This window comes from Somniosus microcephalus, chromosome 11 (genome assembly GCF_052327205.1).
Source record: "Somniosus microcephalus isolate GS21.2 chromosome 11, FLI_Smic_1.0, whole genome shotgun sequence".
NCBI classification, from domain to species: domain Eukaryota; kingdom Metazoa; phylum Chordata; class Chondrichthyes; order Squaliformes; family Somniosidae; genus Somniosus; species Somniosus microcephalus.
Window position 1 is genome coordinate 51359928 of NC_140997.1, and position 25717 is coordinate 51385644.

The 25717-nt window shown below is 47.4% G+C and overlaps 1 protein-coding gene across 2 annotated transcripts in view; it reads left to right on the top strand.

Moving 5' to 3' along the window:
• Positions 1 to 25717, top strand: part of atf7ip2 (activating transcription factor 7 interacting protein 2) — a 142495-nt gene that overhangs the window by 43626 nt on the left and 73152 nt on the right. For both annotated transcript variants that reach the window (XM_086000622.1, XM_086000623.1), the window contains exons 3-6: positions 14487 to 14638; positions 22654 to 22791; positions 23913 to 23996; positions 24201 to 24439. In XM_086000622.1, coding sequence (XP_085856748.1) covers positions 14487 to 14638; positions 22654 to 22791; positions 23913 to 23996; positions 24201 to 24439 — 613 coding nt within the window. The remainder of the gene's footprint in view (positions 1 to 14486; positions 14639 to 22653; positions 22792 to 23912; positions 23997 to 24200; positions 24440 to 25717) is intronic.

The window sequence follows — 25717 nt, forward strand, 5'->3', positions numbered from 1 at the left end:
CTTGGTTCTCCGATGCAGCACTGGAGGCTTTTTTGCAGGAGGTCTATAGGAGGAGACCGGTCCTCTATCCACAGGAGGCCTTCCAGACACATTTCAAAAGCAGTGGGAGGAGATCACTGAAGCAGTCAGTGCCACCAGTCTTTCCCCAGGACATGGATCCAGTGCCAGAAGAAGTTTAATGACCTCACATGAGTGGTCAAGGTGAGTGAATGCATCTTCAAATGCCATATTGCACCAGTTGCCTCACACGCTCAATGCACCACACCCCCATTATTCACCTACCGACAATCTCTAGCAATCACAACTCGTACCTCACAAACATAGCTTCACCTCACCCTCACACACTTACCACTGTTGCAAGCCTCCCATCCACATCTCACACCTTGCACACAATGCCAGCTATTCAACCATGACAGGTTGGACATCACCCAAACACATTGCACCACACCCACTGACACACTTCTCTTGCAGGCCAAGGTGGTTCACAACCAGAGTAAACAGGCAGGGGACATGCACGGCTGCAGAACCTGACCCAGCTGGATAGATAGTGCTGGAGATAATTGGAGGGGCCATCATTGAAGCCATGGCAATTGGCGAGGCTGAAAGCATTGATGATGACGATATGCTCATACCTAATCCTTCTTCTTGCATACCAGTTCCCCCTCATCCCAAAATCTCTTCTCGCTTACAAGCTGCTGATGGTGTCAGCATGCACATCTTGCTTTCCACCCCCCCCCCCCCCGCCCCACTACTCCCCTCACTACAACTCGACCCTTGTGCCTTTCTCCTTTCAGTTACCCAAGAACTGCCACCAGCCAGCCTGTGCAGGAAGAAATGGTAGAGTGGTATAATGGAGAAGAAGAGACACCATCATTCAATCAGACGCTCCCAGGCACCAGCTCAGAAAATGGCACTGCGCAAACTTTAGAGGGTGGTATAGAGGCAGGATCTGCACGTGGTGAATCACTGGGCACGAGTGGGCTGCAGCCAGGCCAGGGAAAAAGGGTAGTGCAGGTGCCAGCTCCCTGCAGAGGACTTCGATGGGGCGGCCTTCAGAGGAAGGGTGATGGACATGCACACGGAAATGCTTGGTGCAATGGCAGGCCTGCCAGTAAGCCTCTTTTCACTGTCGAGGAGCATGGAGGAGTTTGGCTCCAACATTGCACGGGGCTTTGCACGGAGCTTGGAGCCCATGATTTCCAGGATGGAAGTGATGAGCAATTCCATTAGAGCACTTGTGGACCCAACCATGATGCTGGGTTTGATGGGCGATGTCGCAGCTTCCATTGGAGCACAAGCGGAAGCGACTCAATGTCTTGAGTGCTGCAATGGAAGCTTGGACTTCTGTCATACAGGCTCAGCTTGCTGCCACGCAAGATCAGACTGCTGCCATTGTGGCTGGGTTTACGAGTGTGGAAAGGGGCTTGCTAGGTATTACATGTGGTAAACCACTGTTACCGTTCACAACCGTTCACTATTGTTACACTGTTGTTATCACTGTTTACACTGTTATCACTACACAAAGTTACCTCTTGCCACGCACGCTGTTATACCTAGGCATACCTCAGCTGACTCCGCCCATGGCTCCGCCTGCTTGCCCAGGTATAAAGGTGACCGCTTGGCTAGTATTCTTCCTTGTTGGAACCGATCACCCACGAGGGTGGGCTCTTTGTTATTTAGCCAATAAAAACCTATAGTTACTATCTTAACTCGTCGCTTTTCATGGAATGAATTGATAGGTATATCAATTTTATTGGCTAAATTTTGAAATGAGTGGATCCGAGCAGCCAAACGAGCAGCCAAACGGCCAGCTACAACAGCCCCAGCAGCCGACCTGGCTGCGAGCCCTCCGACCGCCGTACCTGGATCTAAACACACAGGCAGCGAATTCAGCCCTCGACTTCGAACACTGGCCGAGCTGTTTCGAATCCTACCTGGGAGCCTCCGGCGTGCCTCCGGAATCCAAATTAAGAGTCCTGACCGCCCAGGTGAGCCCTAAAGTATTTGCACTCATCCGAGACCTTGCTACATACGAGGGCGCCCTCAACCTGCTAAAAGAGCAGTACCGGAGCCCAGTAAATTCAATGTCTGCCAGACATCTCCTAAGATCCTGCTCGCAACAGCCAGGAGAGTCTGTAGATGAATTTTTACGGGCGCTACAAACACTCGGCAGGGACTGTGACTTTAAAGCTGTAACGGCTGCAGAAAATACTGAAGGAAATATCCGCGATGCCTTCGTGAAAGGCCTTCGGTCCGACTACTCACGGCAAAGGCTGCTCGAATCAAAGGACCTCGAATTGAAAACAGCTGCAGCCATCGCTCGCTCCCTGGAAGTGGCCCATCGGGACCTCGAGGCGTACTCCAGGTACAGTGCTGCGCGACCCTGGGACTCGGGCCCGACTCCGGCCGCAATACCCCTCGCACCGCCGCCCCTGGGACCACCTACGGGGTCGGTGTCCCGGAATCGATCGGGACTGCCACCCCCGGGACCTGTTGCGGCAGCGGACCTCCGCGACCAGGCCGCCAGCTGCTTCTTCTGTGGCCAGGCGAGACATCAAAGGGTGCGCTGCCCTGCAAGGAACGCGACCTGCTCCGGCTGCAAAAAGAAAGGCCACTTCGTAAACGCCTGCAGGGGGAAAGCCACAGACGCCAGCAGTGCCTCATGTGAGTTGTGGGGGCGGCCATCTTCTCCGCCATTTTGTCCAACTTCGTGGGGATCCGCGTCATGGGCGCCGCCATTTTGTTCACCGCACTCGGCTGCCGTTTTGTCTCCAGATCCGACCACCGCCTCACCTGCAGACTACAGCAGCTCACTCAGCCATACACTGGCCTCCGTCACGCTTGACCAAGCTCTCCCGCATTATCTGTCCAAGTCCATGATGGACATCGAAGTAAACGGCCACGCCACGACCTGCCTGTTCGACAGCGGAAGCACGGAGAGTTTTATTCACCCAGACACGGTGAGCTGCTACTCCCTCACTGTCCGGCCAACGCGCCATCGGATCTCGATGGCGGCGACGTCCCATTCAACAGACATCAGCGGCTACTGTGTGGTGACCCTGTCGGTTAGGGGCACGGAATATAAAAACTTTAAACTTCTCGTCCTGCCCCAGCTCTGCGCTGCCGTCCTACTAGGGCTGGATTTCCAAAGCCACCTTCAAAGTGTCACTTGGCTTACGGTGGATCCCTCCCCCCACTCAGTCTGCAACCAGCAAAATTTAAACCGCCCGCCGCGTACCACCTGCGGCCTCTCCACCCTCAAAGTCCCGCCCCCCTCCTTGTTCGCTAACCTCACCCGTGACTGTAAACCCGTCGCTACCAAGAGCAGGCGGTACAGCGCCGGGGACAGAGCTTTTATTAGCTCTGAGGTGCAGCGACTCCTGAAGGAGGGCATCATCGAGGGGAGCACCAGCCTCTGGCGTGCCCAGGTCGTAGTCGTTAAGACCGGCGATAAACACCGCCTGGTCATCGACTACAGCCAAACCATAAACCGGTACACCCAGCTGGACGCATACCCCCTTCCCCGCATATCTGATATGGTCAACCAGATTGCACAGCACCGGGTATTCTCCACCATCGACCTCAAGTCAGCTTATCGCCAACTCCCTATCCGCCCTGAGGACCGCCAGTATACCGCCTTCGAGGCGAATGGCCGCCTCTACCACTTCCTTAGGGTTCCCTTCGGCGTCACCAACGGGGTTTCGGTCTTCCAAAGGGAGATGGACCGGATGGTTGACCAGAACGCGCTGCAGGCCACGTTCCCTTATCTAGATAACGTCACCATCTGCGGCCGCGACCAGCAGGACCACGATGTTAATCTGGAGAAATTCCTCCGTACGGCCCAACGGCTGAACCTCACTTACAATAAGGAGAAATGTGTGTTTTACACCCCGCGCCTTGCCATCCTCAGCTGCGTAGTAGAGAACGGAGTCATCGGCCCCGACCCCGAAAGAATGCGCCCCCTCATGGAGCTTCCCCTCCCCCACTGTCCAAAGGCGCTGAAGAGAACCCTGGGGCTCTTCGCTTACTATGCCCAATGGGTGCCCAATTATGCGGACAAAGCCAGACCCCTCATGAAGTCCACCTCCTCCTTCCCCCTGACGGCAGAAGCGTGCGCAGCCTTCTCCCTCATAAAAGGAGACATTGCGAAGGCCACAATGCACGCAGTGGATGAGTCCATCCCTTTCCAAGTGGAAAGCGATGCACCCGACTTCGCCCTAGCTGCAACCCTTAACCAGGCGGGGAGACCTGTGGCCTTCTTCTCAAGGACCCTCCAGGGTCCTGAGATCCGACACTCTTCTGTCGAGAAGGAGGCCCAGGCGATTGTGGAGGCGGTACGACGCTGGAGGCATTACCTGGCAGGCAAACGATTTACCCTCCTCACCGACCAGCGTTCGGTTGCTTTTATGTTTAATAACAAGCTGATGGGCAAAATCAAGAACGACAAGATCTTGAGGTGGAGAATTGAGCTCTCCACCTACGATTACGATATCTTGTACCGGCCTGGTAAACTCAACGACCCCCCAGATGCTCTATCACGAAGTACATGCGCCAACGCGCAAGTTGATAGACTGCGGACCCTCCGCAACGACCTCTGCCACCCCGGGGTCACCAGACTTTACCACTTCATTAAGGCCCGCAACCTGCCCTACTCCATCAAGGAGGTCAGGACCATGACCAGGAACTGCCAAACCTGTGCCGAATGCAAACCGCATTTCTATAGGCCGGACAGAACAAGCCTGACCAAGGCCACCCGCCCCTTCAAGCGCTTGAGCATCGATTTCAAGGGGCCCCTCCCGTCCTCTGACTGTAATGTGTACTTCCTCAACATTATTGACGAGTACTCCCGTTTCCCCTTTGCCATCCCCTGCCCAGACATGACCAGTACCATGGTCATCAAATGCCTGAACGACCTCTTCGCCTTGTTCGGGTTCCCGAACTATATACATAGCGACCGGGGCACATCCTTCATGAGCGAGGAACTTCGCCAGTTCCTGCTCGCGAGAGGTATTGCTGCGAGCAGGACCACCAGCTACAACCCCCGGGGGAACGGCCAGGTGGAAAGAGAAAACGCGACAGTTTGGAAGGCCGTCCTCTTAGCCCTAAAGTCTAAGGGCCTCCCAACCTCTCGCTGGCAGGAAGCCCTCCTGGCAGCGCTCCACTCCATCCGGTCACTGCTTTGCACTGCCATTAACGCCACCCCCCATGAACGAATGTTTGTTTTCCCCAGGAAGTCGACTACGGGAACCTCGCTACCAACATGGCTGACTTCTCCGGGGCCCGTCCTGCTGCGGAAACACGTGAGGACCCATAAAACGGACCCCCTGGTCGAGAGAGTGGACCTCCTGCACGCCAACCCCCAGTACACCTATGTGGCATACCCAGACGGGCGGGAGGACACTGTCTCCTTGCGAGACCTCGCACCCTCGGGCACCTCTGAGATACCACCGTTACCCCCCACCACTCCCCCAAATCCAGCTCCTGTAGACGGCATGCCGGAACCCCAGGAGCCTTCGTCGACCACGCAGACACCAGCATTAACATCGGATACTGCACCACCGCCGCCGCTGCTGCGTCGATCAGAAAGGCTTATGAGGCCTCCTGAGAGACTGACATACACGAACTGGTAGTACACTTCACCCCGCCGGACTCAATTTTAAACAAGGGGTGAATGTGGTAAACCACTGTTAACCGTTCACTATTGTTACACTGTTGTTATCACTGTTTACACTGTTGTTATCACTACACAAGGTTACCTCTTGCCACGCACGCTGTTATACCTAGGCATACCTCAGCTGACTCCGCCCATGGCTCCGCCTGCTTGCCCAGGTATAAAGGTGACCGCTTGGCTAGTGTTCTTCCTTGTTGGAACCGATCACCCACGAGGGTGGGCTCTTTGTTATTTAGCCAATAAAAACCTATAGTTACTATCTTAACTCGTCGCCTTTCATGGAATGAATTGATAGGTATATCATGACAGTAGTCCCGCAATCTGTCCTCCAACAGATGGCTAGGAATGCTGAGGCGCCATCCCAGGGGAATGGCAGTGGCTCTGTGGAGCAAGAACTTGTCCTCTCAGGATGACAGCATTTGCACTTCCACCATTGCCCCTCCAACAGTGCCATTACAGTTGCCTATCAGCCAGCCAGCCCAGACTGCTGCCGCCCATGCCAAGGTGGTGCAGTCTACAGCTGGGCCATCTAGGCCCAGATTTGCTCAAGGTCATCGTGCAAGGACATCTGGTGTCCCCCACGGAAAATCAGCAGCCTTCCACCAGCCATGCTGCAGCCACTGAGGTAGCACTTCGTAGGAACATTGGAATCGGCACAGGCACACGAAAGACAGACACTAAGGGAATGCACAGGGGTGATTAGTTGACTTTGTAATGTAATATTGGAATTAATCATTTATAAATTGTTGGGAATATTTGTTTTGTAGTGGCTTTCATTTCATCATTGTGCCCAAGAGGACGCTATGATGTTCCGTAACAGAGGGTGGGGAAGTGTTGAGCAACGGGGATCTGGGGTTTCATTCAGGGGAACTGAAGTCTGATGATGTGCTCATGGACAGCCTGCCCGGAATGGGATTTGCAGGCTGCTTCCTCTTCCTCCTGCTCCTGAGGTGATCACGGAACCCATGGTGGGAAGGGCTGCGCCCTCATGATGGCCAAGTTGTGGAGGATGCAGCAGACCACCACGAATTGGGACACCCGCTTGAGCACCCCGATGGCCTGCTCGGTGAGGTTCCTCGTGGCAGCGTGGCTGTCACTATATGATTTCTGGCCACAAATGGTGGGGTTGCAGAGCGGAGTCATCAGCCAGGTGTAGAGCAGATGGCCCTTGTCTCCAAGCAGCCACCCTCGGGTTCAACGTGGTGGTTGGAAGATTGCTGGCACAGTGGACTGGCTCAGGATAAAGGCATCATGACTGCTGCCAGGGCATTCACCATCATGATGTGCTGGGAGTGGTCGCACACCAACTGTACAATGAGCGGTAGCCTTTGCGGTATGGTACACCTCAGCATTGATATGCGGTGTCTGCAAAGCCACACGTGCGGTCGATTGCGCCCTGCACCATGGGGAAGCCCGCTATCCTGGCAAAGCCAGGTGCATGCTCCTCCTGCTTCTTTCTGTTTAGAGAGAAGACAATGAAGTCACTTCTAGATTACAGAGTCTCTGTGACCTCCCGGAAGCAACGATGGATGGTGAACTGCAAGATATGTCACCTATTCCAGCCTGGAAGGATCCGCTGATGAAAAAATTCAGGGCCACGGTCACCTTGAGGGCCACTGGCAGAGCCATCGTCGCCCTACTCTCGGGCTGCAGGTCTGGTTCCAAGAGGTGGCAGAGTTCTGTGACCTCCTTGGTGAAGCGGAGCCACCGAATACACTGCTCCTGGCTTAGGTGTAAGTAGGAGAAGTGCTCTCTGCAGACCCTAGGTAGGTAAGGCCTCCAGCTGAGAGCCCTCTGCGAGCAGCTTGTCTTTGCTGCCTCTGCTCCATCTCCCTGCCATGCTGCAGCATGAAGGGGGCTGCAACTAGAGCCCCCATGACTGGGAGCAAGTGGTGTAGTCAGAGGCCTTCCAGTAGGAGCCAACACCTTCCCAACGTCCAGCAGCACTCCCTGCACACTTTAACAATGTTATAAATGTCTTCCAGCAAGCTAGTATTCATATAAACTCTGCAAGAACCAGTACAAGAGAAATGATCAACTTAGCTGCAAGTTGGATGTATGCCTTTAAATTGTGGTGGGGCAGGGTCCCTCGTGCAGCTGAATACACGTTCAGCTGTGCGTGTTTAGGAGCGGACGTTGTTTGGAATGGTGACATCGAAAATGGCAGGTCATGCATCAAATCAATGTTACATGCTGATTGACGTCACAATCTGCCTTCTCTGCATACCGCAGCATGTATGTCCCGCCCGTGCTATTGCACTCACCAAGATGGCGACCAGCGCGGGCCATGCCGGGGGGAAACTGCTTAAGCCTGAAGTTTCTGCTGCTGGAGAGCTGCTGTAGTTGAGTGAGTGGGCAAATACATGGCAGATGCAGTATAACGTGGATAAATGTGAAGTTATCCACTTCGGTAGGAAAAACAGAAAGGTAGAGTATTATTTAAATGGTGCTAGATTGGGAAATGCTGATGTACAAAGGGACCTGGGTGTCCTTGTACACCAGGTCACTGAAAGCAAACATGCAGGTGTAGCAAGCAGTTAGGAAGGCAAATGGTATGTTGGCCTTCTTTGTATTTAATCTAAGGGGTGTGGCTGCCTCCTGGAGCAAAAGGTCCAGGTAACTTTCTCCCTCCCTGATGTCTCGCAATGTCTGAAGCTCAGACTCCAGCTCCTCAACTCAGAGCTGAAGTTCCTCAAGCCGCAGACACTTAGCGCAGATGTAGTCGCCCTGGACAAAAATGTCCACAAGCTCCCACATATTGCAGCAGCAACACATCTCCTGTTCTCCCATTATTATATTTGTTTAATTAATTCGTTTAGTATTAATCAAATTATTTACCTTGTTTAGTTTATTAAATTAATTAAATTAAGTTTAGTTTTTAAAATTTAGTTATATGTTAACTTAAAACTTAGCCCACAGTCACTACCAATCACTTACCTGTAACGTCACACTGCCGTTTTCTCTTGTTGATGCTGGTCTGTTGCTGCTTTTATCCCTGCTCTCGGGCCTCCGTCTGCTCCCACTCGGATCGGCCGCCGCTCTGCGGGAGAAGTTAAGAAAAGCAAGCACCTCCTTCCCCCACTTCACCCAACTCCCACACTTGCCAAACTCGCAGTTGTTCACTCTGTGCTGGCTGCACTCACAGGCCCCTGTATTTATACTGTTTCTGACTCTGATGAGTCACCACTGCTCTGCTACTGTTTCAGTCACCAGTTTAATCCAGTTAGCTAATTAACTAACTACAGCAGCTCTCCAGCAGGAGATCTTGCTCGTTTGTCTCTGCTTAAGCCTGAAGAAACTTAAAAATTTAAAGTTTAAATTTTAACTTAAACAGTTGATCTTACTTAAGAGCTACTAGCAATTAACACTAGATTTTAAGAGATTAACCCTTAAAACTCCCACACTTGCCAAACTTGCAGTTGTTCACGCTGTGCTGCTGCACTCCTAGGCCCCTGTATTTATACTGTTCACTTTGATCACAGCCTCCTCTGACGTAAAGGCTTGGACATCCGTAAGGAAAAAATGCCCATTTCTGGGTAGTGTAGAGGTGGTCTGGCAAGTGAAATGAAGCAGGGGCCTTCAGCCGAATCTCCACCTCAAAATTGGCCACCTTGATTCCTACCGTGATTTCCCTCCCGTGACCCCACCCCCGCCCCTCACTGTGGACCTGATCATTCTGTTTGGTGAAGGGAGGGTGCAGAAGGACTTTATTGTACAGGACTCACGAGACAAACAACTGGCATAGCATGAGTTTCATGGATTTAATAAATACAGGATGGATAAAACTAACAAACTGGCATCCCATTAATTTCATAGCATTGTCTTGCAACAGGATTCACAAAAATCTATCGATCTCAGATTAATTAATAATTTGAAATCTATTGCTTTTTTGTGGGAGACAGTTCCACACTTCTACCACCCTTTGCGTGAAGAAGTGTTTCCTAAATTCTCTTCTGAATGGCCTGGTTATGTTCTCTTTGTCTGAGAGTCCCCCACCAGCGGAAAAAGGTTCCTCTCTATCTACCCTATCGATTCCTTTCAAAATCCTAAAAGCCTCAATCAGATTGCCCCTTAATCTTCTATATTCCAAGGAATACAAACCTGGTTTATGTAATCTCTCCTCATAATCTAACCCTTGGAGCCCTGGTAACATTCTGGTGAATCTGTGCTGTACTCCTTCCAAGGCCAGTACCTGTATATCCTTTCTTGGGTGTGGTGCCCAGAACTATACACAGTACTCCAGATGTGGTCTAACCAGAGCTTTGTATAGCTGTAGCAAAACTTCCCCCTGCCCCGCCTTTATATTCTAACCGTCTAGTTATAAAGGCTAACATTCCATTAGCTTTTCTGATTATTTTTTGTGCCTGACTACGCTTTAGCGATCTGTGTATATGGACCCCTAAATCTCTTTGGACCTCCGCTGTTCCTAGCTTTTCAACATTTAAAAAATAACTTGGATCTATCCTTGTTTTAGTCCAAAATGGATGACCTCGACCTGCATTTAATCCATCTGCCACTTTTAAAAAATTATTTCATGGGATGTGGGCGTTGCTGGCAAGGCCGGCATTTATTGCCCACCTCTAATTGCCCTTGAGATGGTGGTGGTGAGCTGCCTTCTTGAACCGCAGAGGGCAGTTAAGAGTCAACCACATTGCTGTGGGTCTGGAGTCACATATAGGCCAGACTGGGTAAGGATGGCAGATTTCTTTCCCTAAAGGACATTAGTCATAGAGTCATTGAGTTATACAGCACAGAAAGAGGCCCTTTGGCCCATCGTGTCCACGCCGGCCGTCAAGCCCTATCTATTCTAATCCCATTTTCCAGCACTTGGTCCGTAGCCTTGTATGCTATGGCGTTTCAAGTGCTCATCTAAATGCTTCTTGAATGTTGTGAGGGTTCCTGCCTCTATAACCCTTTCAGGCAGTGAGTTCCACATTCCAACCGCCCTCTGGGTGAAAAAGTTTTTCCTCAAATCCCCTCTAAACCTCCTGCCCCTTACCTTGAAACTATGCCCCCAGGTTATTGACTCTTTCTACTAAGGGGAAAAGTTCCTTTCTATCTACCCTATCTATGCTCTCATAATTTTGTACACCTCAATCAGGTCCCCCCTCAGCCTTCTCTGCTCTAAGGAAAACAACCCCAGCCTGTCCAGTCTCTCTTCATAGCTGAAGCGCTCCAGCCCAGGTAACATCCTGGTGAATCTCCTCTGCACCCTCTTCAATGCAATCACATCCTTCCTATAGTGTGGCAACCAGAACTGCACACAGTATTCCAGCTGTGGCCTCTCTAGCGTTTTGTACAGCTCCATCATAACCTCCCTGCTCTTGCCTTCATTAGCCGAGGCATAGAATATAAGTATCCCATAGCCTTTTTAACCACCTTATTTACCTGTCCTGCTGCCTTCAGGGATCTATGTACATGCAAGGCCCCTCTGATCCTCTAGCCTTCCTAGGGTCTTACCATTCATTGTGTATTCCCTTGACTTGTTAGTCCTCCCAAAATGCATCACCTCACACATTTCAGGGTTAAATTCCATTTGCCACTTCTGCCCATCTGACCAACCCATCTATATTGTCCTGTAGCCTGAGGCTTCCCTCCTCGCTATTTACCACTCCACCAATTTTTGTGTCATCTGCAAACTTACTGATCATACCTCCTACATTCATATCTAAATCATTAATGTACACTACAAACAGCAAAGGACCCAGCACCGATCCCTGCGGTACACCACTGGACACAGGCATCCAGTCACAAAAACAACCTTCGACCATCACCCTCTGCCTCCTGCCACTAAGCCAATTTTGGATCCAATGTGACAAATTGCCCTGGATCCCATGGGCTCTTACCTTCTTGACCAGTCTCCCATGCGGGACTTTGTCAAAAGCCTTACTGAAGTCCATGTAGACTACATTAACTGCACTACCCTCATCCACGCACCTAGTCACCCCCTCTCAAAATTCAATCAAATTGGTTAGACATGATCTCCCCCTGACAAAGCCATGCTGACTATCCTTGATTAATCCTTGCCTCTCCAAGTGGAGACTAATTCTGCCCCTCAGAATTTTTTCCAATAATTTCCCTACCACTGATAGGCTCACTGGCCTGCAATTCCCTGGTTTATCCCTACTAACCTTCTTGAATAATGGTACTATGTTAGCTGTCCTCCAGTCCTCTGGCACCTCCCCTGTGGCCAGAGAGGATCTGAAAATTTGTGTCCGAGCCCCTGCAATTTCCTCCCTTGCCTCACACAGCAGCCTGGGATACATCTCGTCTGGGCCTGGGGATTTATCCACTTTTAAGCCTGCTAAAACTGCTAGTACCTCCTCCCTCTCAATACTAATTTGTTCAAGTATATCACAATCCCCCTGCCTGATTTCTATGCCTACATCGTCCTTCTCCATAGTGAACACAGATGCAAAATATTCATTTAAAACCTCACCCACATCTTCCGGCTCTACGCACAGATTGCCACTTTGGTCCCTAATGGGCCCTACTCTTTCCCTGGTTATCCTCTTGCCCTTAATATACTTATAAAACACCTTGGGATTTTCCTTGATTTTGTCCACCAGTGTTTTTTCATGCCCCCTCTTCGCTCTCCTAATTTATTTTTTAAGTACCCTCCTGCACTTTCTATACTCCGCTAGGGCTTCCACTATTTTTAGTCCTTTGTATCTGCCAAAAGCCTCCCTTTTTTTTCCTAATCCATTCTTGTATATCCCTTGACATCCAGGATTCCCTGGGTTTGTTGGTCCCACCCTTGACATTTATGGGAACATGTTGGCGTTGTACTATCTCTATTTTCTTTCTGAAAGACCCCCACTGCTCTGATGTGGATTTTCTTATAAGTAGCTGATCCCAGTCCACTTTGGCCAGATCCTGCCTTATCATATTAAAATCGGCCTTCCCCCAATTTAGAACCTTTATTTCCGGTCCATTTTTGTCCTTTTCCAGGACTACCTTAAATCTCACCGAATTATGGTCACTGTCACCAAAATGCTCTGCTACTGACACTTCTACCACTTGCCAGGCTACATTCCCTAGAATTAGGTCCAGTACTGCCCCCTCTTTTGTAGGACTTTCTACATGCTGGCTCAAATAGTTCTCCAGGATGCACTTAAGAATTTCGTACCCTCTAAGCCTTTCACACTCTGACTATCCCAGTTAATATTGTGGAAGTTGAAATCCCCTACTATTATTACCCTATTATTTCTACACTTCTCTGAGATTTGCCTACATATCTATTCCTCTATCGCCCCCTGACTGTTTGGGGGCCGATAGTACACTCCCAGCAAAGTGCTTGCTCCCTTTTTGTTTTTAAGTTCTACCCATATGGCCTTATTAGAGGAACCTGCTAAGATATCATCCCTCCTTACAGCAGTAATTGACTCCTTGATTAATATTGCGACACCCCCTCCTCTTTTACACCCCCCTCTGTCTTGCCTGAAGATTCTATACCCTGGAATATTGAGCTGCCAGTCCTGCCCCTCCCTCAACCATGTCTCTGTGATAGCAACAATATCATACTCCTATGTGTTCATCAACACCTTCAATTCATCTGCCTTACTCGCAAGATTCCTTGCATTAAAATAAATGCCATCCAGCCTTGCCATACTCCCTTGTGCTGTTAGATACTTGCTCTGCCTTCCAGGCTGATTTGTTTTTTCCTCTATATTTGGCTGTGCATCACGCCCTACTATAGCTACACTCCGTATCCCATTCTCCTGCCAAGTTAGTTTAAACCCCCCCCCCCCTCACAATAGTGAACCAGATGGGTTTTTACAACAATCCGGTAGTTTCATGGTTTGATACAGGATTCCCTGTAATATGGCCCTGTGTGTACCAGACATTACTGCAGGGCCTCTAAATATTCCCATCTGGGCACTGCACAAAGCCCAGCCCCACACTTTTCAGAATTTCATCCAGCAAGGACAACAGCAAAGGATACCACACAAATTGATTTCCAGAAAGAACAGCCATAAGAAGGAGTGACTTCATTGGAGTGGCACCATGCATGCGTGGAGTGACATCGGGTGGCTGACACATGCGTGGCAAGCGGCATTATCGGACCAACCGGAAGTGCTCACACTGTTGTTAATCACTCCATTCATTATTTGAAGTGCAATGAAAGCATTTCAGTTTTTGCAATTCTCTGCAGTAGACTTTTTATTTCATCGTTGATCATTTTAGCTTGCTATTTGTGCAGTAAAAGAAAATTATTTCTAACCTCCTTAAAAGAAGTAAACCAATATCTGCTTACTCAAGCCAGGAAAGCAAATGAAAGGAGAACGGAACTTGAGTTAATAAAATAATTCTATTTCTTTCATCACATTACTCTCTATCTGGTTATGATGCACATTCCTGAGCTATTTCTTGTGACAAAAACATGTGGTCGCTAATTAAGTCACTTGTGTTGCAATGCAGTCCTGTTTTTCCTCGTAAGAATTTTAGATAAATGATGCATTGAAGATTTTGATTTATTTTGTAAATCCTCTGTTCCCTTCCAGTACCTTCCCCATGGTAACAATGATGTAATAGCATATTTTACACACAAACTTTTGAGTTCTGGATTTCATTGTTGAAGATAGCATAATAAGTTGGCAATCTAGATGCTTTAGGTCAGTGACTACAGAATGTTCTCAACCCAGGAATAAAGAGGTAAATGGTATTGCCAGCAATCAAAAGAAAGAAAAGAATAACCAAATGAAAATAATGATTAATTGATCAAAATTAGATTCCCCTTTTAATGAGGAAAATATTCCATCCATTAAAATTGTACTTTTTTAAAATCATTTTTTAAATATATTCATTCCTTAAGACCAAGTTCTAAGAAAGCGGATCCATTCAAGAAGTGAAGAAAAAAATAATGAAAAACGAGTCAAGACTTCAGAAAATGACAAAAGTGACCATCTCAACTTAAGTTACAAAAGCCAAAGTGGAGAAACTGCCAAGAAGATGTCTTTGGAAGAGGTGATCTTTGTTTTTATTTGTTTTGGAATTGGGGATATTAAGGTGTTGGCTTAAGAGTTTTCAAGGGAAATGAACATACTGAGAAATAAACTAAAATGGTTGGATAACCAACGTGTTTCTCCAAAGCATGTTTCAAAGAATAATTTTAGCTAATAATTTGCTTCATTAAATTTATACTGGTCTGTTGCATTTTAGCAGGAAATATCTCCAGTACCCCTTCATTAAAGTCTTGGGGCGCGATCTTGCCAGCCCTGGGGGGGCGGGTATTGTAAGGTGTTTGGTTTCCTCGTCCTTACAAGGGTTCTTTGACTCTGGGTTTTACAGGAACAAAATGGTAGACGACACAAAGGTTTAGGTTCAACCCAAAACTGTTAGTTTATTAAAACCGACAAAACCCTGTTGAGATTTGGCTGAAACTTACAATCACCCATAAGGCCGGTCGTTACCGTTGTGGATTGTAGGCCTGGATCGGCGATGACCTGTCCCCGTCCTCCTTTATCTGACTGCAGCTGCCTACACAGCGCAAACCCCTTGTCGAGTCAACTGATACTTACAATCACCCGTTCGGCTGGTCGTGGCCGATGTCGATTGCAGGCTGCGAGCTGGAGATGACCGTCTTCCCTTCCTTCTTACACCTGGCAGTTGCTGTAGTCAGAGCTAGCTTCCGAGAGAGAGAGCTGTGATGTGGTTCCTTTTTATAGTTCTTTTAGTCACCTGGCCCCATGCTGGCCTCCCCCAACCAGTTTTGGTTGTCGGTTTGCTGAACTGTCTGACATTCACACCTCGTCAACCTGTAATTCAATCACCGGAGGTGTACAGAGTTGTGAGATCGAAGAAAACTCCTTCTCTCCTCTCCTGCTTTCTGTAACACATATTCAGTGTGATTTCTATTACTGTTGATGGGCAGTTGGCTGATTGTCTGCTCGGGACTTGTGTATCTTCCATTCATGTCAGGAAGTCGATCGTGACCCCCATTGTTTCAGTTAAACTCAGAGCATTGTCCAGATGTTAATTTTTCCCATCGAAACCAACCATGATTCAAGGCCTCACAGTTCAATGTCAATGTCCTTTTCAGAGTTAATCATGAGTCAAAGCTTTCATTGTCCAGTATCAATGTGTTCTTCAAGAACTGCAGACTTTGATGACTGGCACCTTTTCTGTGCCTTGAAATTTAACCATTTCATGCCCTTACCACTGGGCCAAACAGGCTTTCAGCATTTTGCTATTGTACAGGGTTTTTAAAAGAAATCTACAGTATGGAGACGAGACTGCCGGGAAAATGGCAGAATTTGGGGGTGGGTGCCCAACCCGCCTCCGTGCCATCTTGTCAGGAGGCGGTTAGCCGTCCCATGCCGGGTCCCGTCTCCTTGGAGGCGGGAAGAAATTATAGCCACATAACTGCCTGTTAACAGGTAGTTAACAGGCAGAAAATAGGCTTATCACCATTTTGCCCCCACAAGTACAGGCTTCCCGAAGACTCCGAACCCCGCCAGGGTCACCGAGGCGAGTAGTGGATCTGCGGGGCTCGGAGGGCTGCAAAAGTGTGCTGTGGAGGTAAGTGATGGGTGCAAGTGTGGAGAGGTGAGTATTTGAGGTCAGTGGAAAGTGTTAGGAAAAATTTTACTTACCTTTGTTTCTTCCTGTGGGCTTCAGTCGGTGGGTATGCGGAGAGTCTCACACCTCCGCAGCAGAGATGACAGATGGCCGTTTCATTCTCCAATGCAACAACCATCTCATTTCTGCAAAAGAAAGAGATTTGATGAGGTGTTGAATTCTACAGAGAATGTCACTGTTTGACAGCTTCACAGAGCTGTCAAACAATGACAATTCATCTGTCAAAAGTTTTTGACAGATGAAACGTCATACGTTGACGTTCTCTGCAACCAGCTTTCCCTTAATTGGCCTGCTAAGCCCATTGGGCGGGCTTAACAAGGCCAATCTAGGGAAAATAGCGTGGGATGGCCAGAAGTCGATGGAGGCGGGACTAAAACCCGACAAGTGGGAGTCCCGCCTCCAAAAGCTCTCCATTGGCAAAATCACCCCCACTGTTCTTTCAGTTAATGTGAGTTTTTTAATTGGATTACAGTGGATAAAAAAGTGAATTTTAATCTAGGATGGTACTGTAAACCTGGTTAATTTTAGTTCTAATTCATCCAGCATTAATAAATTTGATATACAGCTTAAGTTATAGATTGCTGTGTCAATAAGCGTAGGTCATGGTGATATATTAGGGACGATTTTACAAATGTGCACTACCAACAAGGAGCCTTACCTTATGGCTGGACATATCCGGAAAGTGCAGATGCACTGTGTTGTGTCGGTACCTTTCTACCTAGACACAATTTAGGACTCAGAACTCAGAGATTCAAACATGAAGTGCTTTATTGGAAGGAAAGGAAGTTTTGGAAAGTTCTGAACAAAGAGAGCTAAAACTTAACAGAGAACACCCAACCATTTCTCTCCTGTGACAGCGCCACCACAGGTGGGAGGAGAACACACAATAGAACACACAATACATAACATTTCCTCCCCTCTTAAATGGAAGGTCCACATTATTCCTCAACAGGTAAGTTACTTTCAATGCACTCAACGAACCTAGGGTAGAGGTAGACTGCCTCAAACCCTGACTTTACCCTGGGGTTTATTCTGCCCCAGTCTTGTGGGTAAGTCACTAAGCCTACAGATCCAAGCGTCTTGGAGGCCACCGCTCTCTGACAGGATACCAGCGGTCATCGCTGGCTTCCACAGCAGTAGGCATTAACACAGGCCTGGATGGAGAAGGTGCCTGTGTCAGTTGAAAGTCAGGAGTTTGCACAGGTGGAACAGTCTCTTTGACTTCCTGTGTTGGAGAAGAGCACTGTGGCAAAGGATGCTGGTTTGCGGTATCATTCGGAAACAGTTCAGGCCAACCAGCCGTTGGAGCCTCTGTGGCTGTCTCTGCTCCTAGCAACAGTTGATCTGTGTGTCTTCTCCAGACGACGTCCTCGGCCGTCTCAACCGTGTAAGACACAGGGCCCGTCTGCGCGATCACCATAGCTGGAACCCATTTCGGTCCAGTGTTGTAGTTTCGAGCTAGGACGTGCTCTCCCGGATGAAACCGTCTCTCCTTGGCTTTTTTTCTCTCTCTTTTCAACTTGAGCTTGTTGTTGACAATGGACAACCTGTTCTGCCCTTGGAGGTTTGAGTAAGTCAAAACTTGTCCGCAACTGCCTCTTCATCATGAGCGAAGTGGGGGAAGTTTTGGTTGTGGCATGCGGCTCGTTCCTGTAGGACAACAGGAAGCTGTTCAGACGTTGGTGGATTGAGCCCTGACCTTGCGATGCCTTCAAGGCGTGCTTCAAAGTTTGCACGAACCTTTCTGCCTGGCCATTAGTAGAGGGATGATAGGGCGCAGACCTGATGTGTTGGACACCATTCACATGCAGGAAGGTTGCAAACTCCTGTGATACAAATTGTGGACCGTTGTCACTTACGAGTTGTTCTGGTGAGCCATAACGGCTGAACATCTCACCAAGTTTCTCAATTGTTTTCTCTGCCGTGGTAGACCTCATCACAGCGACCTCCGGCCACTTGCTACGAGCGTCCACAACCACCATAAACATCTTCCCTTCGAAAGGACCGGCGAAGTCCACATGTACTCGCTGCCGCACTTCTGCAGGCCAATCCCAGGGGTGTAGGGTTGCCAGCTGCGGAACATTCCGGACTCTTTGACATGGGGAACATGTTTTGGCTTTCTCCTCAATATTTTCATCGAGACCTGGCCACCAGAAGTAGCTTCTTGCCATTTCCTTCATCCGAACCATCCCACTGTGGCCTGTATGAAGTTGTTGCAGTATAGGATCCCTCAGAGGTGGCGGAATGATGACACGGCGTCCCCAAAGAAGACAACCTGCCTGGACAAAGAGCTCATTTCTTTTTGAAACGTAAGGTTTCAAACTAGGAGAATCTCCTATCGCTCTCCCTCGAATGACATCGTCCATTACCTCAGACAGGACTGGATCGTTGCGGGTGTACCTTCGCACCTGAACTGCAGTGACAGGTGCTCCCTCCACTTGTCTAAAGTAGAAGATGTCTTTCTGACGAGGCTCTGGGGGAGGCAAGGGTAGCCTCGAGAGACCGTCTGCATTGCCGTGCAAGTCTGATTTGCGATATTTGATGTCGTATGTGTGTCCTGACAACAGTAAAGCCCACCTTTGCATCCTGCTTGCAGCGAGAGACGGAATTCCGGTGTGGGGCCCGAAGATTGAAGTCAATGGACAGTGGTCCGTCAGGAGTGTGAACCTTCTCCCAAACAGGTACTGATGAAATTTTCGAATTCCAAAAACGATTCCCAAGGCCTCGTGCTCGATCTGCGCATAGTTACTCTCGGCCTTGTTCAAGGTGCGTGATGCGAAGGCGATAGGTTTCTCTTCACCCGAAGGCATGATGTGGGATATGACTGCTCCCACACCATATGGTGATGCATCACATGCTAGCTGCACGGGTAGCTTTGGGTCGAAGTGTGTCAGGACCTCCGATTTCAGCAATGCTTTCTTTGCTTGGGCGAAAGCTTCGTTGCACAGTTCAGTCCATTTCCATGTTTTGCCTTGACATAGCAACTGATGTAACGGCTTCAGCAATGTTGCTAAGTCTGGAATAAACTTCCCATAGTAGTTAAGTAGCCCCAGAAATGAACGTAACTGGCTCACATTCTGGGGTGCTGGGGCCTCCACGATCGCCTTGACCTTTGGCGGCACCTTATGCAGGCCAGTAGCGTCAATCACATGCCCCAGGTACTCAACTGAAGACTGAAAGAATTCACATTTGTCTTTACGAACTCTGAGTCCGTACTCTTTCAGTCATTGTAGTGTCGCATCCAAGTTCAGAAGATGATCCTCATTTGTCCCAGTGACAAGGATGTCGTCCAGGTAGCACTGGACTCCTGGCAGTCCACTCAAAATCTGATCCATTGCCCTTTGGAATAGAGCAGGGGCTGACGTAATTCCAAACGGAAGGCGGCAGTACCTGTATAGCCCCTTGTGTGTCACAATTGTCAGCAGCTCCTTTGATTTGTCATTGACATGCAGTTGTAGATAAGCCTGGCATAAGTCTATTTTGCTGAACTTTTGCCCTCCGCCCAGGCCCGTAAAAAGATCATCAATGAGGGGAAGAGGGTACTGTTCCACAGACAGCACCGGGTTAATAGTCACTTTAAAATCCCCGCAGATTCGAACAGATCCATCCTTTTTCAGGACAGGAACAATGGGTGTGGCCCATTTGCTCAGGCTCCAGGACTCCATTCTCGACTAAGGCCTCCAAGTTAGCCTCAACTTTTAGCCTAATTGCATAGGGTACAGGTCGGGCTTTGTGAAACTTCGGCTTGCTGTCAGGTTTAATGTCCAGTCTCACGCTGATCTTTTTCATGCTCCCAAGTTCCCCATTGAAGAGTTCTGCATGTTTGTTTAACACTGCAGTCAGACCTGACTCCCCTTTTGACATCATGCGGACTGCAGGCCAGTCCAGCGTGATTTTCTCTAGTCACGCACGTCCCAGTAGCAATGGGTAATTTCCCTTTACCACATATAGTGGCAGTTTTGCAGTCTGTCCGTTCAATTTAACTGTCACCTCAATGACGCCTCTCATGGCCACAGGTTCGCCGGTATACGTCTTTAGCACAATGTTTGTTGGCTGAAGGGTAAGATGCTTTAGCATTTTGTTGCAGACAGTGTCTGAAACAAGGGACACAGCCGCGCCTGTGTCCACCTCCATCCGCACTGATTGTCCCTCCACCAGTGGTGACACCCAGTAGTCATTTGAACCACCTGCAACCGTCAGTATATGCACCTCTTCCTCCTCAGAGGTGTCGCTCCCCTCTGTTTTGCTTGTTCCATCATACTGCACTGAATGAATACTCTTTTTCCTCTCTTGTCCAAATACAGACATTTTGCTTCCATGCTTCCCAGCTCGGTCTGTTTTTTTACCTCTACAGGCGCGTTCAATGTGACCCTTTTGCCACAATTTCGGCATTCCAGCTCCGTACACCAGCAGTCGTTAGCGTGATGGCCCGTTTTCCCACAACGGTAACATGTGCCGTTCCGCGCACCTTTAGGCTCAGACGACACCTTGTGAACTCTCCCTGTTGAACTCAACTGGTGAGCCTCCTTTTCCGCCATCTCCATGGAGACACTAACTTCAATGGCCTTTTCAAGAGTAAGGTTGTCCTCAGTAAGAAGGCGCTTCTGTGTGGCTGCATTTTGCAGACCACACACAAGTCTGTCTCTAATGGTGTCATTCAGCACCTCCTTGAACTGGCAGTGTTCCAACAACCTTTTTAAAGCAGCAATAAACATCGTCATTGATTCGCCCTCCTCTTGATTCCATTTGGTTATTGCCGAGAGATTTAGATTTCAGAGGTTTTGGTGAAAAATGTGCTCCAAGAATTTCCACTAGTTGCTTATATGTTTTAGTTCCTGGCTTATCTGGTTGCACGAGGCTGCGAAGTAAATTGAAAGTCTTCGGCCCGATTACACTCAAAAAGGTAGGCACGACCTTTTCATTTGCCACCGCATTCGCCAATACAAAATAGTCAAAGCGTTCTGTATATGCACTCCATTGCTCCACATTTTCATCAAAATCACCGATGTTTCCTAATATAGTAGCCATCTCATGTTTCAAATTAAAGTTTCTGTTTACTCACTGCACCCGTAACGTACGCAGATTCATCCGCTCCTCGTTGCCACTTGTTGTGTTGGTACCTTTCTACCTAGACACAATTTAGGACTCAGAACTCAGAGATTCAAACATGAAGTGCTTTATTGGAAGGAAAGGAAGTTCTGGAAAGTTCCGAACAAAGAGAGCTAAAACTTAAGAGAACACCCAACCATTTATCTCTTGTGACAGCGCCACCACAGGTGGGAGGAGAACACACAATAGAACACACAATACATAACACACTGACCATAATATCCCAATATGTGCAACTGAGGCTCTTCGCCAGTAGCATGCATGTTTGTAAAATTGGTCCTATTCTATTAACGCCGTTTTTTTTGCTGCAGTATAGTATTGCCATGGTCATCTTCCATATACTGCAGTATTGAATCCAGATTACCAAAAGAGACACAATTTTAAGACTTTTTTTAACACTACGGCAGCACTTGTGCTGTTATCCTTCCCATGATATGTAAAGCTCTCTTGGTCTGATATGTCAGTCATTTTCCTTGTGGCATTCCACACTAGAGCAGGACTTAATTCACGTCTCCCTGGATTTCTCCCACACTCAAAGGACTGTCTTCAATGATTCTTGTGAAACTAGTTTATCCACAGTATAACAGAGGAGGCAGTTACAGCCAGCTTTTAGTAGTATCCCTTGTACAGGGAGAATAGGTGAAAATAACTATCAAACATGGAAGTATGTGAGCAAGTGGCAGCGATAATACCTTTTATCCATATTGGATGGGAAAATTTCTGTTCTCAATGTCTGAAATACTGACCAAATTAATCACCTCCAAAATAGATGCAGTTGTCCCAACCTGTTTTACCAGACAAAACCAGCTATACCCGTTGGCACTCTGGGTACTTCCTCATTCTTTAAATGCAGTTAATCCTTCAAATACAAAAGTCCCACCTACCTGCCCACTGGTCCTTCTCCTGACCTGGCTCACTTGAATATTTTAATTCCTTTTATCAACTTGGCCTCTATCTCGCCGCCACCTTTTAAAGGACCTAATGTTACTTCCAGAATACGGCCCTATAGACAATTTTGGAAGGACAGGAGAGAGAGCGCGAATAGGATGTGGTGAATAAAATTGCTCCTGTGTTATGCAAAAAGGACAGTGTCTTCGAGATTTTCCCTGATTTGGATGATGCCAGTTCATTTGTACATGGGAGGACAACTATGTTGAAAGAATGAGAAAGACCATACCTATAGTAGATAATTAATACTGCTTAATGTAAGAAAATATGTTCCTTAAACTTTGAGCTGTGCTTTGATTTCCTATATGTGCAAGTCAGCAATTTATTCCAATTTATATCGTTAGATCCAGAAAATGCTTCACAGAAAGATGACCACCGAATTTAGTAGTGATATTTTGGGCAACAAACTTGAAGAGTTAACAAGAAGAATTGAAAACATTGACTGCGGGCAAAAGCATGAAGAACTGGCTAAAAGTATTCAAGTAAGTTTTTAACAACCACAACTTGTATTTATATAGCGCCTTTAACGTAAATTAAAATAGGGGATGCTCAAGAGGCCAGAATTGGAGGAGTGCAGATATCTGAGGGTTGGAGGAGATTAGAGATAGGGAGGGACGAGGCTATGGCAGAATTTGAAAACAAGGATGAGAATTTTAAAATCGAGCCGTTCCTTAACCGGGTCCCAATATAGGTCAGCAAGTACAGGGGTGATGGGTGAACAAGACTTGGTGTAAGTTAGGACACAGGCAGCAGAGTTTTGGATGGTCTCAAGTTTACCGAGGGTAGAAGATGGGAGGCCGGCCAGGAGTGCATTGGAATAGTCAAGTCTAGAGCTAAGAAAGGCATGGGTGAGGGTTTCAGCAGCAGATGAGCTGAGGCAAGGTGGAGTCGGGCAATGTTACGGAGATGGAAATAGGCGGTCTTAGTGATGGCGTGGAGATGTGGTTGGAAGTTCATCTCGGAGTCTAATCTGACACCAAGGTTGTGAAAAGTCTGGTTCAGCCTCAAGACGATTTCCAGGAAGAGGGATGGAGTTGGTGGCTAGGGAATGGAGTTTGTGACGGGAACCAATATTGGTTCTTAGTGTGTGAAATTTTGAACAATATTTTTGTTAATACATTTTGTGTTAAGGAAGGACATACATTAAATTACACCAGTGACCTTGTCTTTTTTTATTCCCGCATAAATGGGCAGTTGTTTGTATTCAAGTCCAACCCAGACAAAAGGGATAAATGTCTCTTTTCTGGGGTCGGTTGTGCAGTGGGCAATTACTATCCAGTTGCAAGTGGACTGAAAGCCGTAGTACTACACTGCTTTTGAATGTAGTACTAATTCAAAGGTCTGTAAGAAATGTGGCAGACCTAAATTGAAATTTTTGGCGAAGGAGATCATTTTCCCAACCTGGAAATTCTAGGTACGAAATTCAGCCTTTATTCTCTGTCTCTGTGTAGAAACTTATTTTTTTTCTATCTTCCCTTCTGCTGGGACTTTGACCTCCCATTGTATATAGGTTTCATGCCATTGTCACAGTTTTAATAGTTAAAAAGAAATTCAAGTTACCAAGATTAAAAACTGATTTATAACCATTTATTTTTGCACACAGACTAGAATAAAACGATTGGAAAGGAAAGTTAACGCTGCTTTGCAGACTGTAAATACAGTGTCACTCAGAAAGAAACCAGAGGAGGTACAAAATAATCTTCAGCCAGTAACAAATAGTTCTTACTTAAATATAGCCAACCTAATTTTACATTAGTTTGTACATTTTATTCACTTTTTGCAGTAAATTACTTTTATATTATCACAAAGCAGTGAAATAATTTTTCTTTGGATAGCAACTATGACAGTTCTCAACAGATTTTTTTTGTTTTATTGTTCAATACTTCTACAGAACACTTCTGCAATATTTTCACTACTACCACCACTACAACAAGCTGAAATGGCACCTGTGCCACAATATGCTACCACTGGAGTAAATTCAAACAATGCATCGGAGCCCGTATCGCTTGCAAAACACATGGATTCATCTACAGCACTTGCAGTTCTATCAGACCAGTCATCACAGCCATTGCCTTACAAGAAAACTCCAGATCCTTCTAATTATGAACTGAATTTGCAGTTACCTGAAAGGTATTGTTTCATTGAAATGTAAAGGTGAATTTATGGTAGGCTTGCAATGTTTATTGTGTTTAGAATTATGTGCTTTCACCTAAGGTACAAGGGTTTTTAGCAGTGTATCAATAGCAAAGATGAAAATGTATGGAAATCGTCATGCTGATGTACTATTGTGTTCTAAAGTTGACTTTGGAATATTTTGTACTCCAATGTTATAGCAACACGCTCCGTCTTCTGCTTTAGCAGTACTCCGATGCTTTCATTCCATAACTTCCTGAGAGTTTCTAGTGTTGATGCCAAAGCTTTGACACCAACCAACAAGCTTACCATTCAGGAAAATTGTTTGCTTTTTGGAGTGCTATGTTCATCCATTTGCCTTAGTTATGAAAGGGAAATACTTTCTCAGTTTCTGTTAGTAATGTCTTTTGCAGTACCTATGACATTGGCAATTAAGGTCCCAAAGATGTCATGGTCAGTGTAGCAACAACAACAATAATTTGCATTTATATAGCACCTACATAAGAACATAAGAAATAGGAGCAGGAGTAGGCCAATCGGCCCCTCGAGCCTGCTCCGCCATTTAATACGATCATGGCTGACCTGATCCTAACCGCCAGTCTACTATCACAGAACCATCTCCTGAATCTAACAGAATTAGACACACGAAATAGGAGCAGGATCAGGCTACACGGCCCCTGGGCCAGCTCCGCTACCCACAGGGCCATGTCCGATCCAAACCTAGACTCATGTCCAAATTCCTGCCCGCTCCCCGTAACCCTTAATTCCCTTTACTTCTAGGAAACTCTATTTCTGTTTTAAATTTATGTAATGATGTAGCTTCTACAGCTTTTTGGGGCAGCATATTCCATGGACCTACCACCCTCTGAATGAAGTAGTTCCTCCTCATATCAGTTTTGAAAGAGCAGCCCCTTATTCTAAGACTATGCCCCCTAATTCTAGTTTCACCCATCATCGGGAACATCCTCCCCGCATCCACCCGATCCAACCCCTTCACAATCTTATATGTTTCAATAAGATCGCCTCTCATTCTTCTGAACTCCAATGAGTAGAGTCCCAATCTACTCAACCTCTCCTCATATGTCCATCCCCGAGATTAACCGAGTGAACCTTCTTTGTACTGACTCGAGAGTAAGTATGTCCTTTCTTAAGTATGGACACCAAAACTGTACGCAGTATTCCAGGTGCGGTCTCACCAATACCTTGTACAGCTGAAGCAATACCTCCCTATTTTTATATTCTATCCCCCTAGCAATGAAAGCCAACATTCCATTG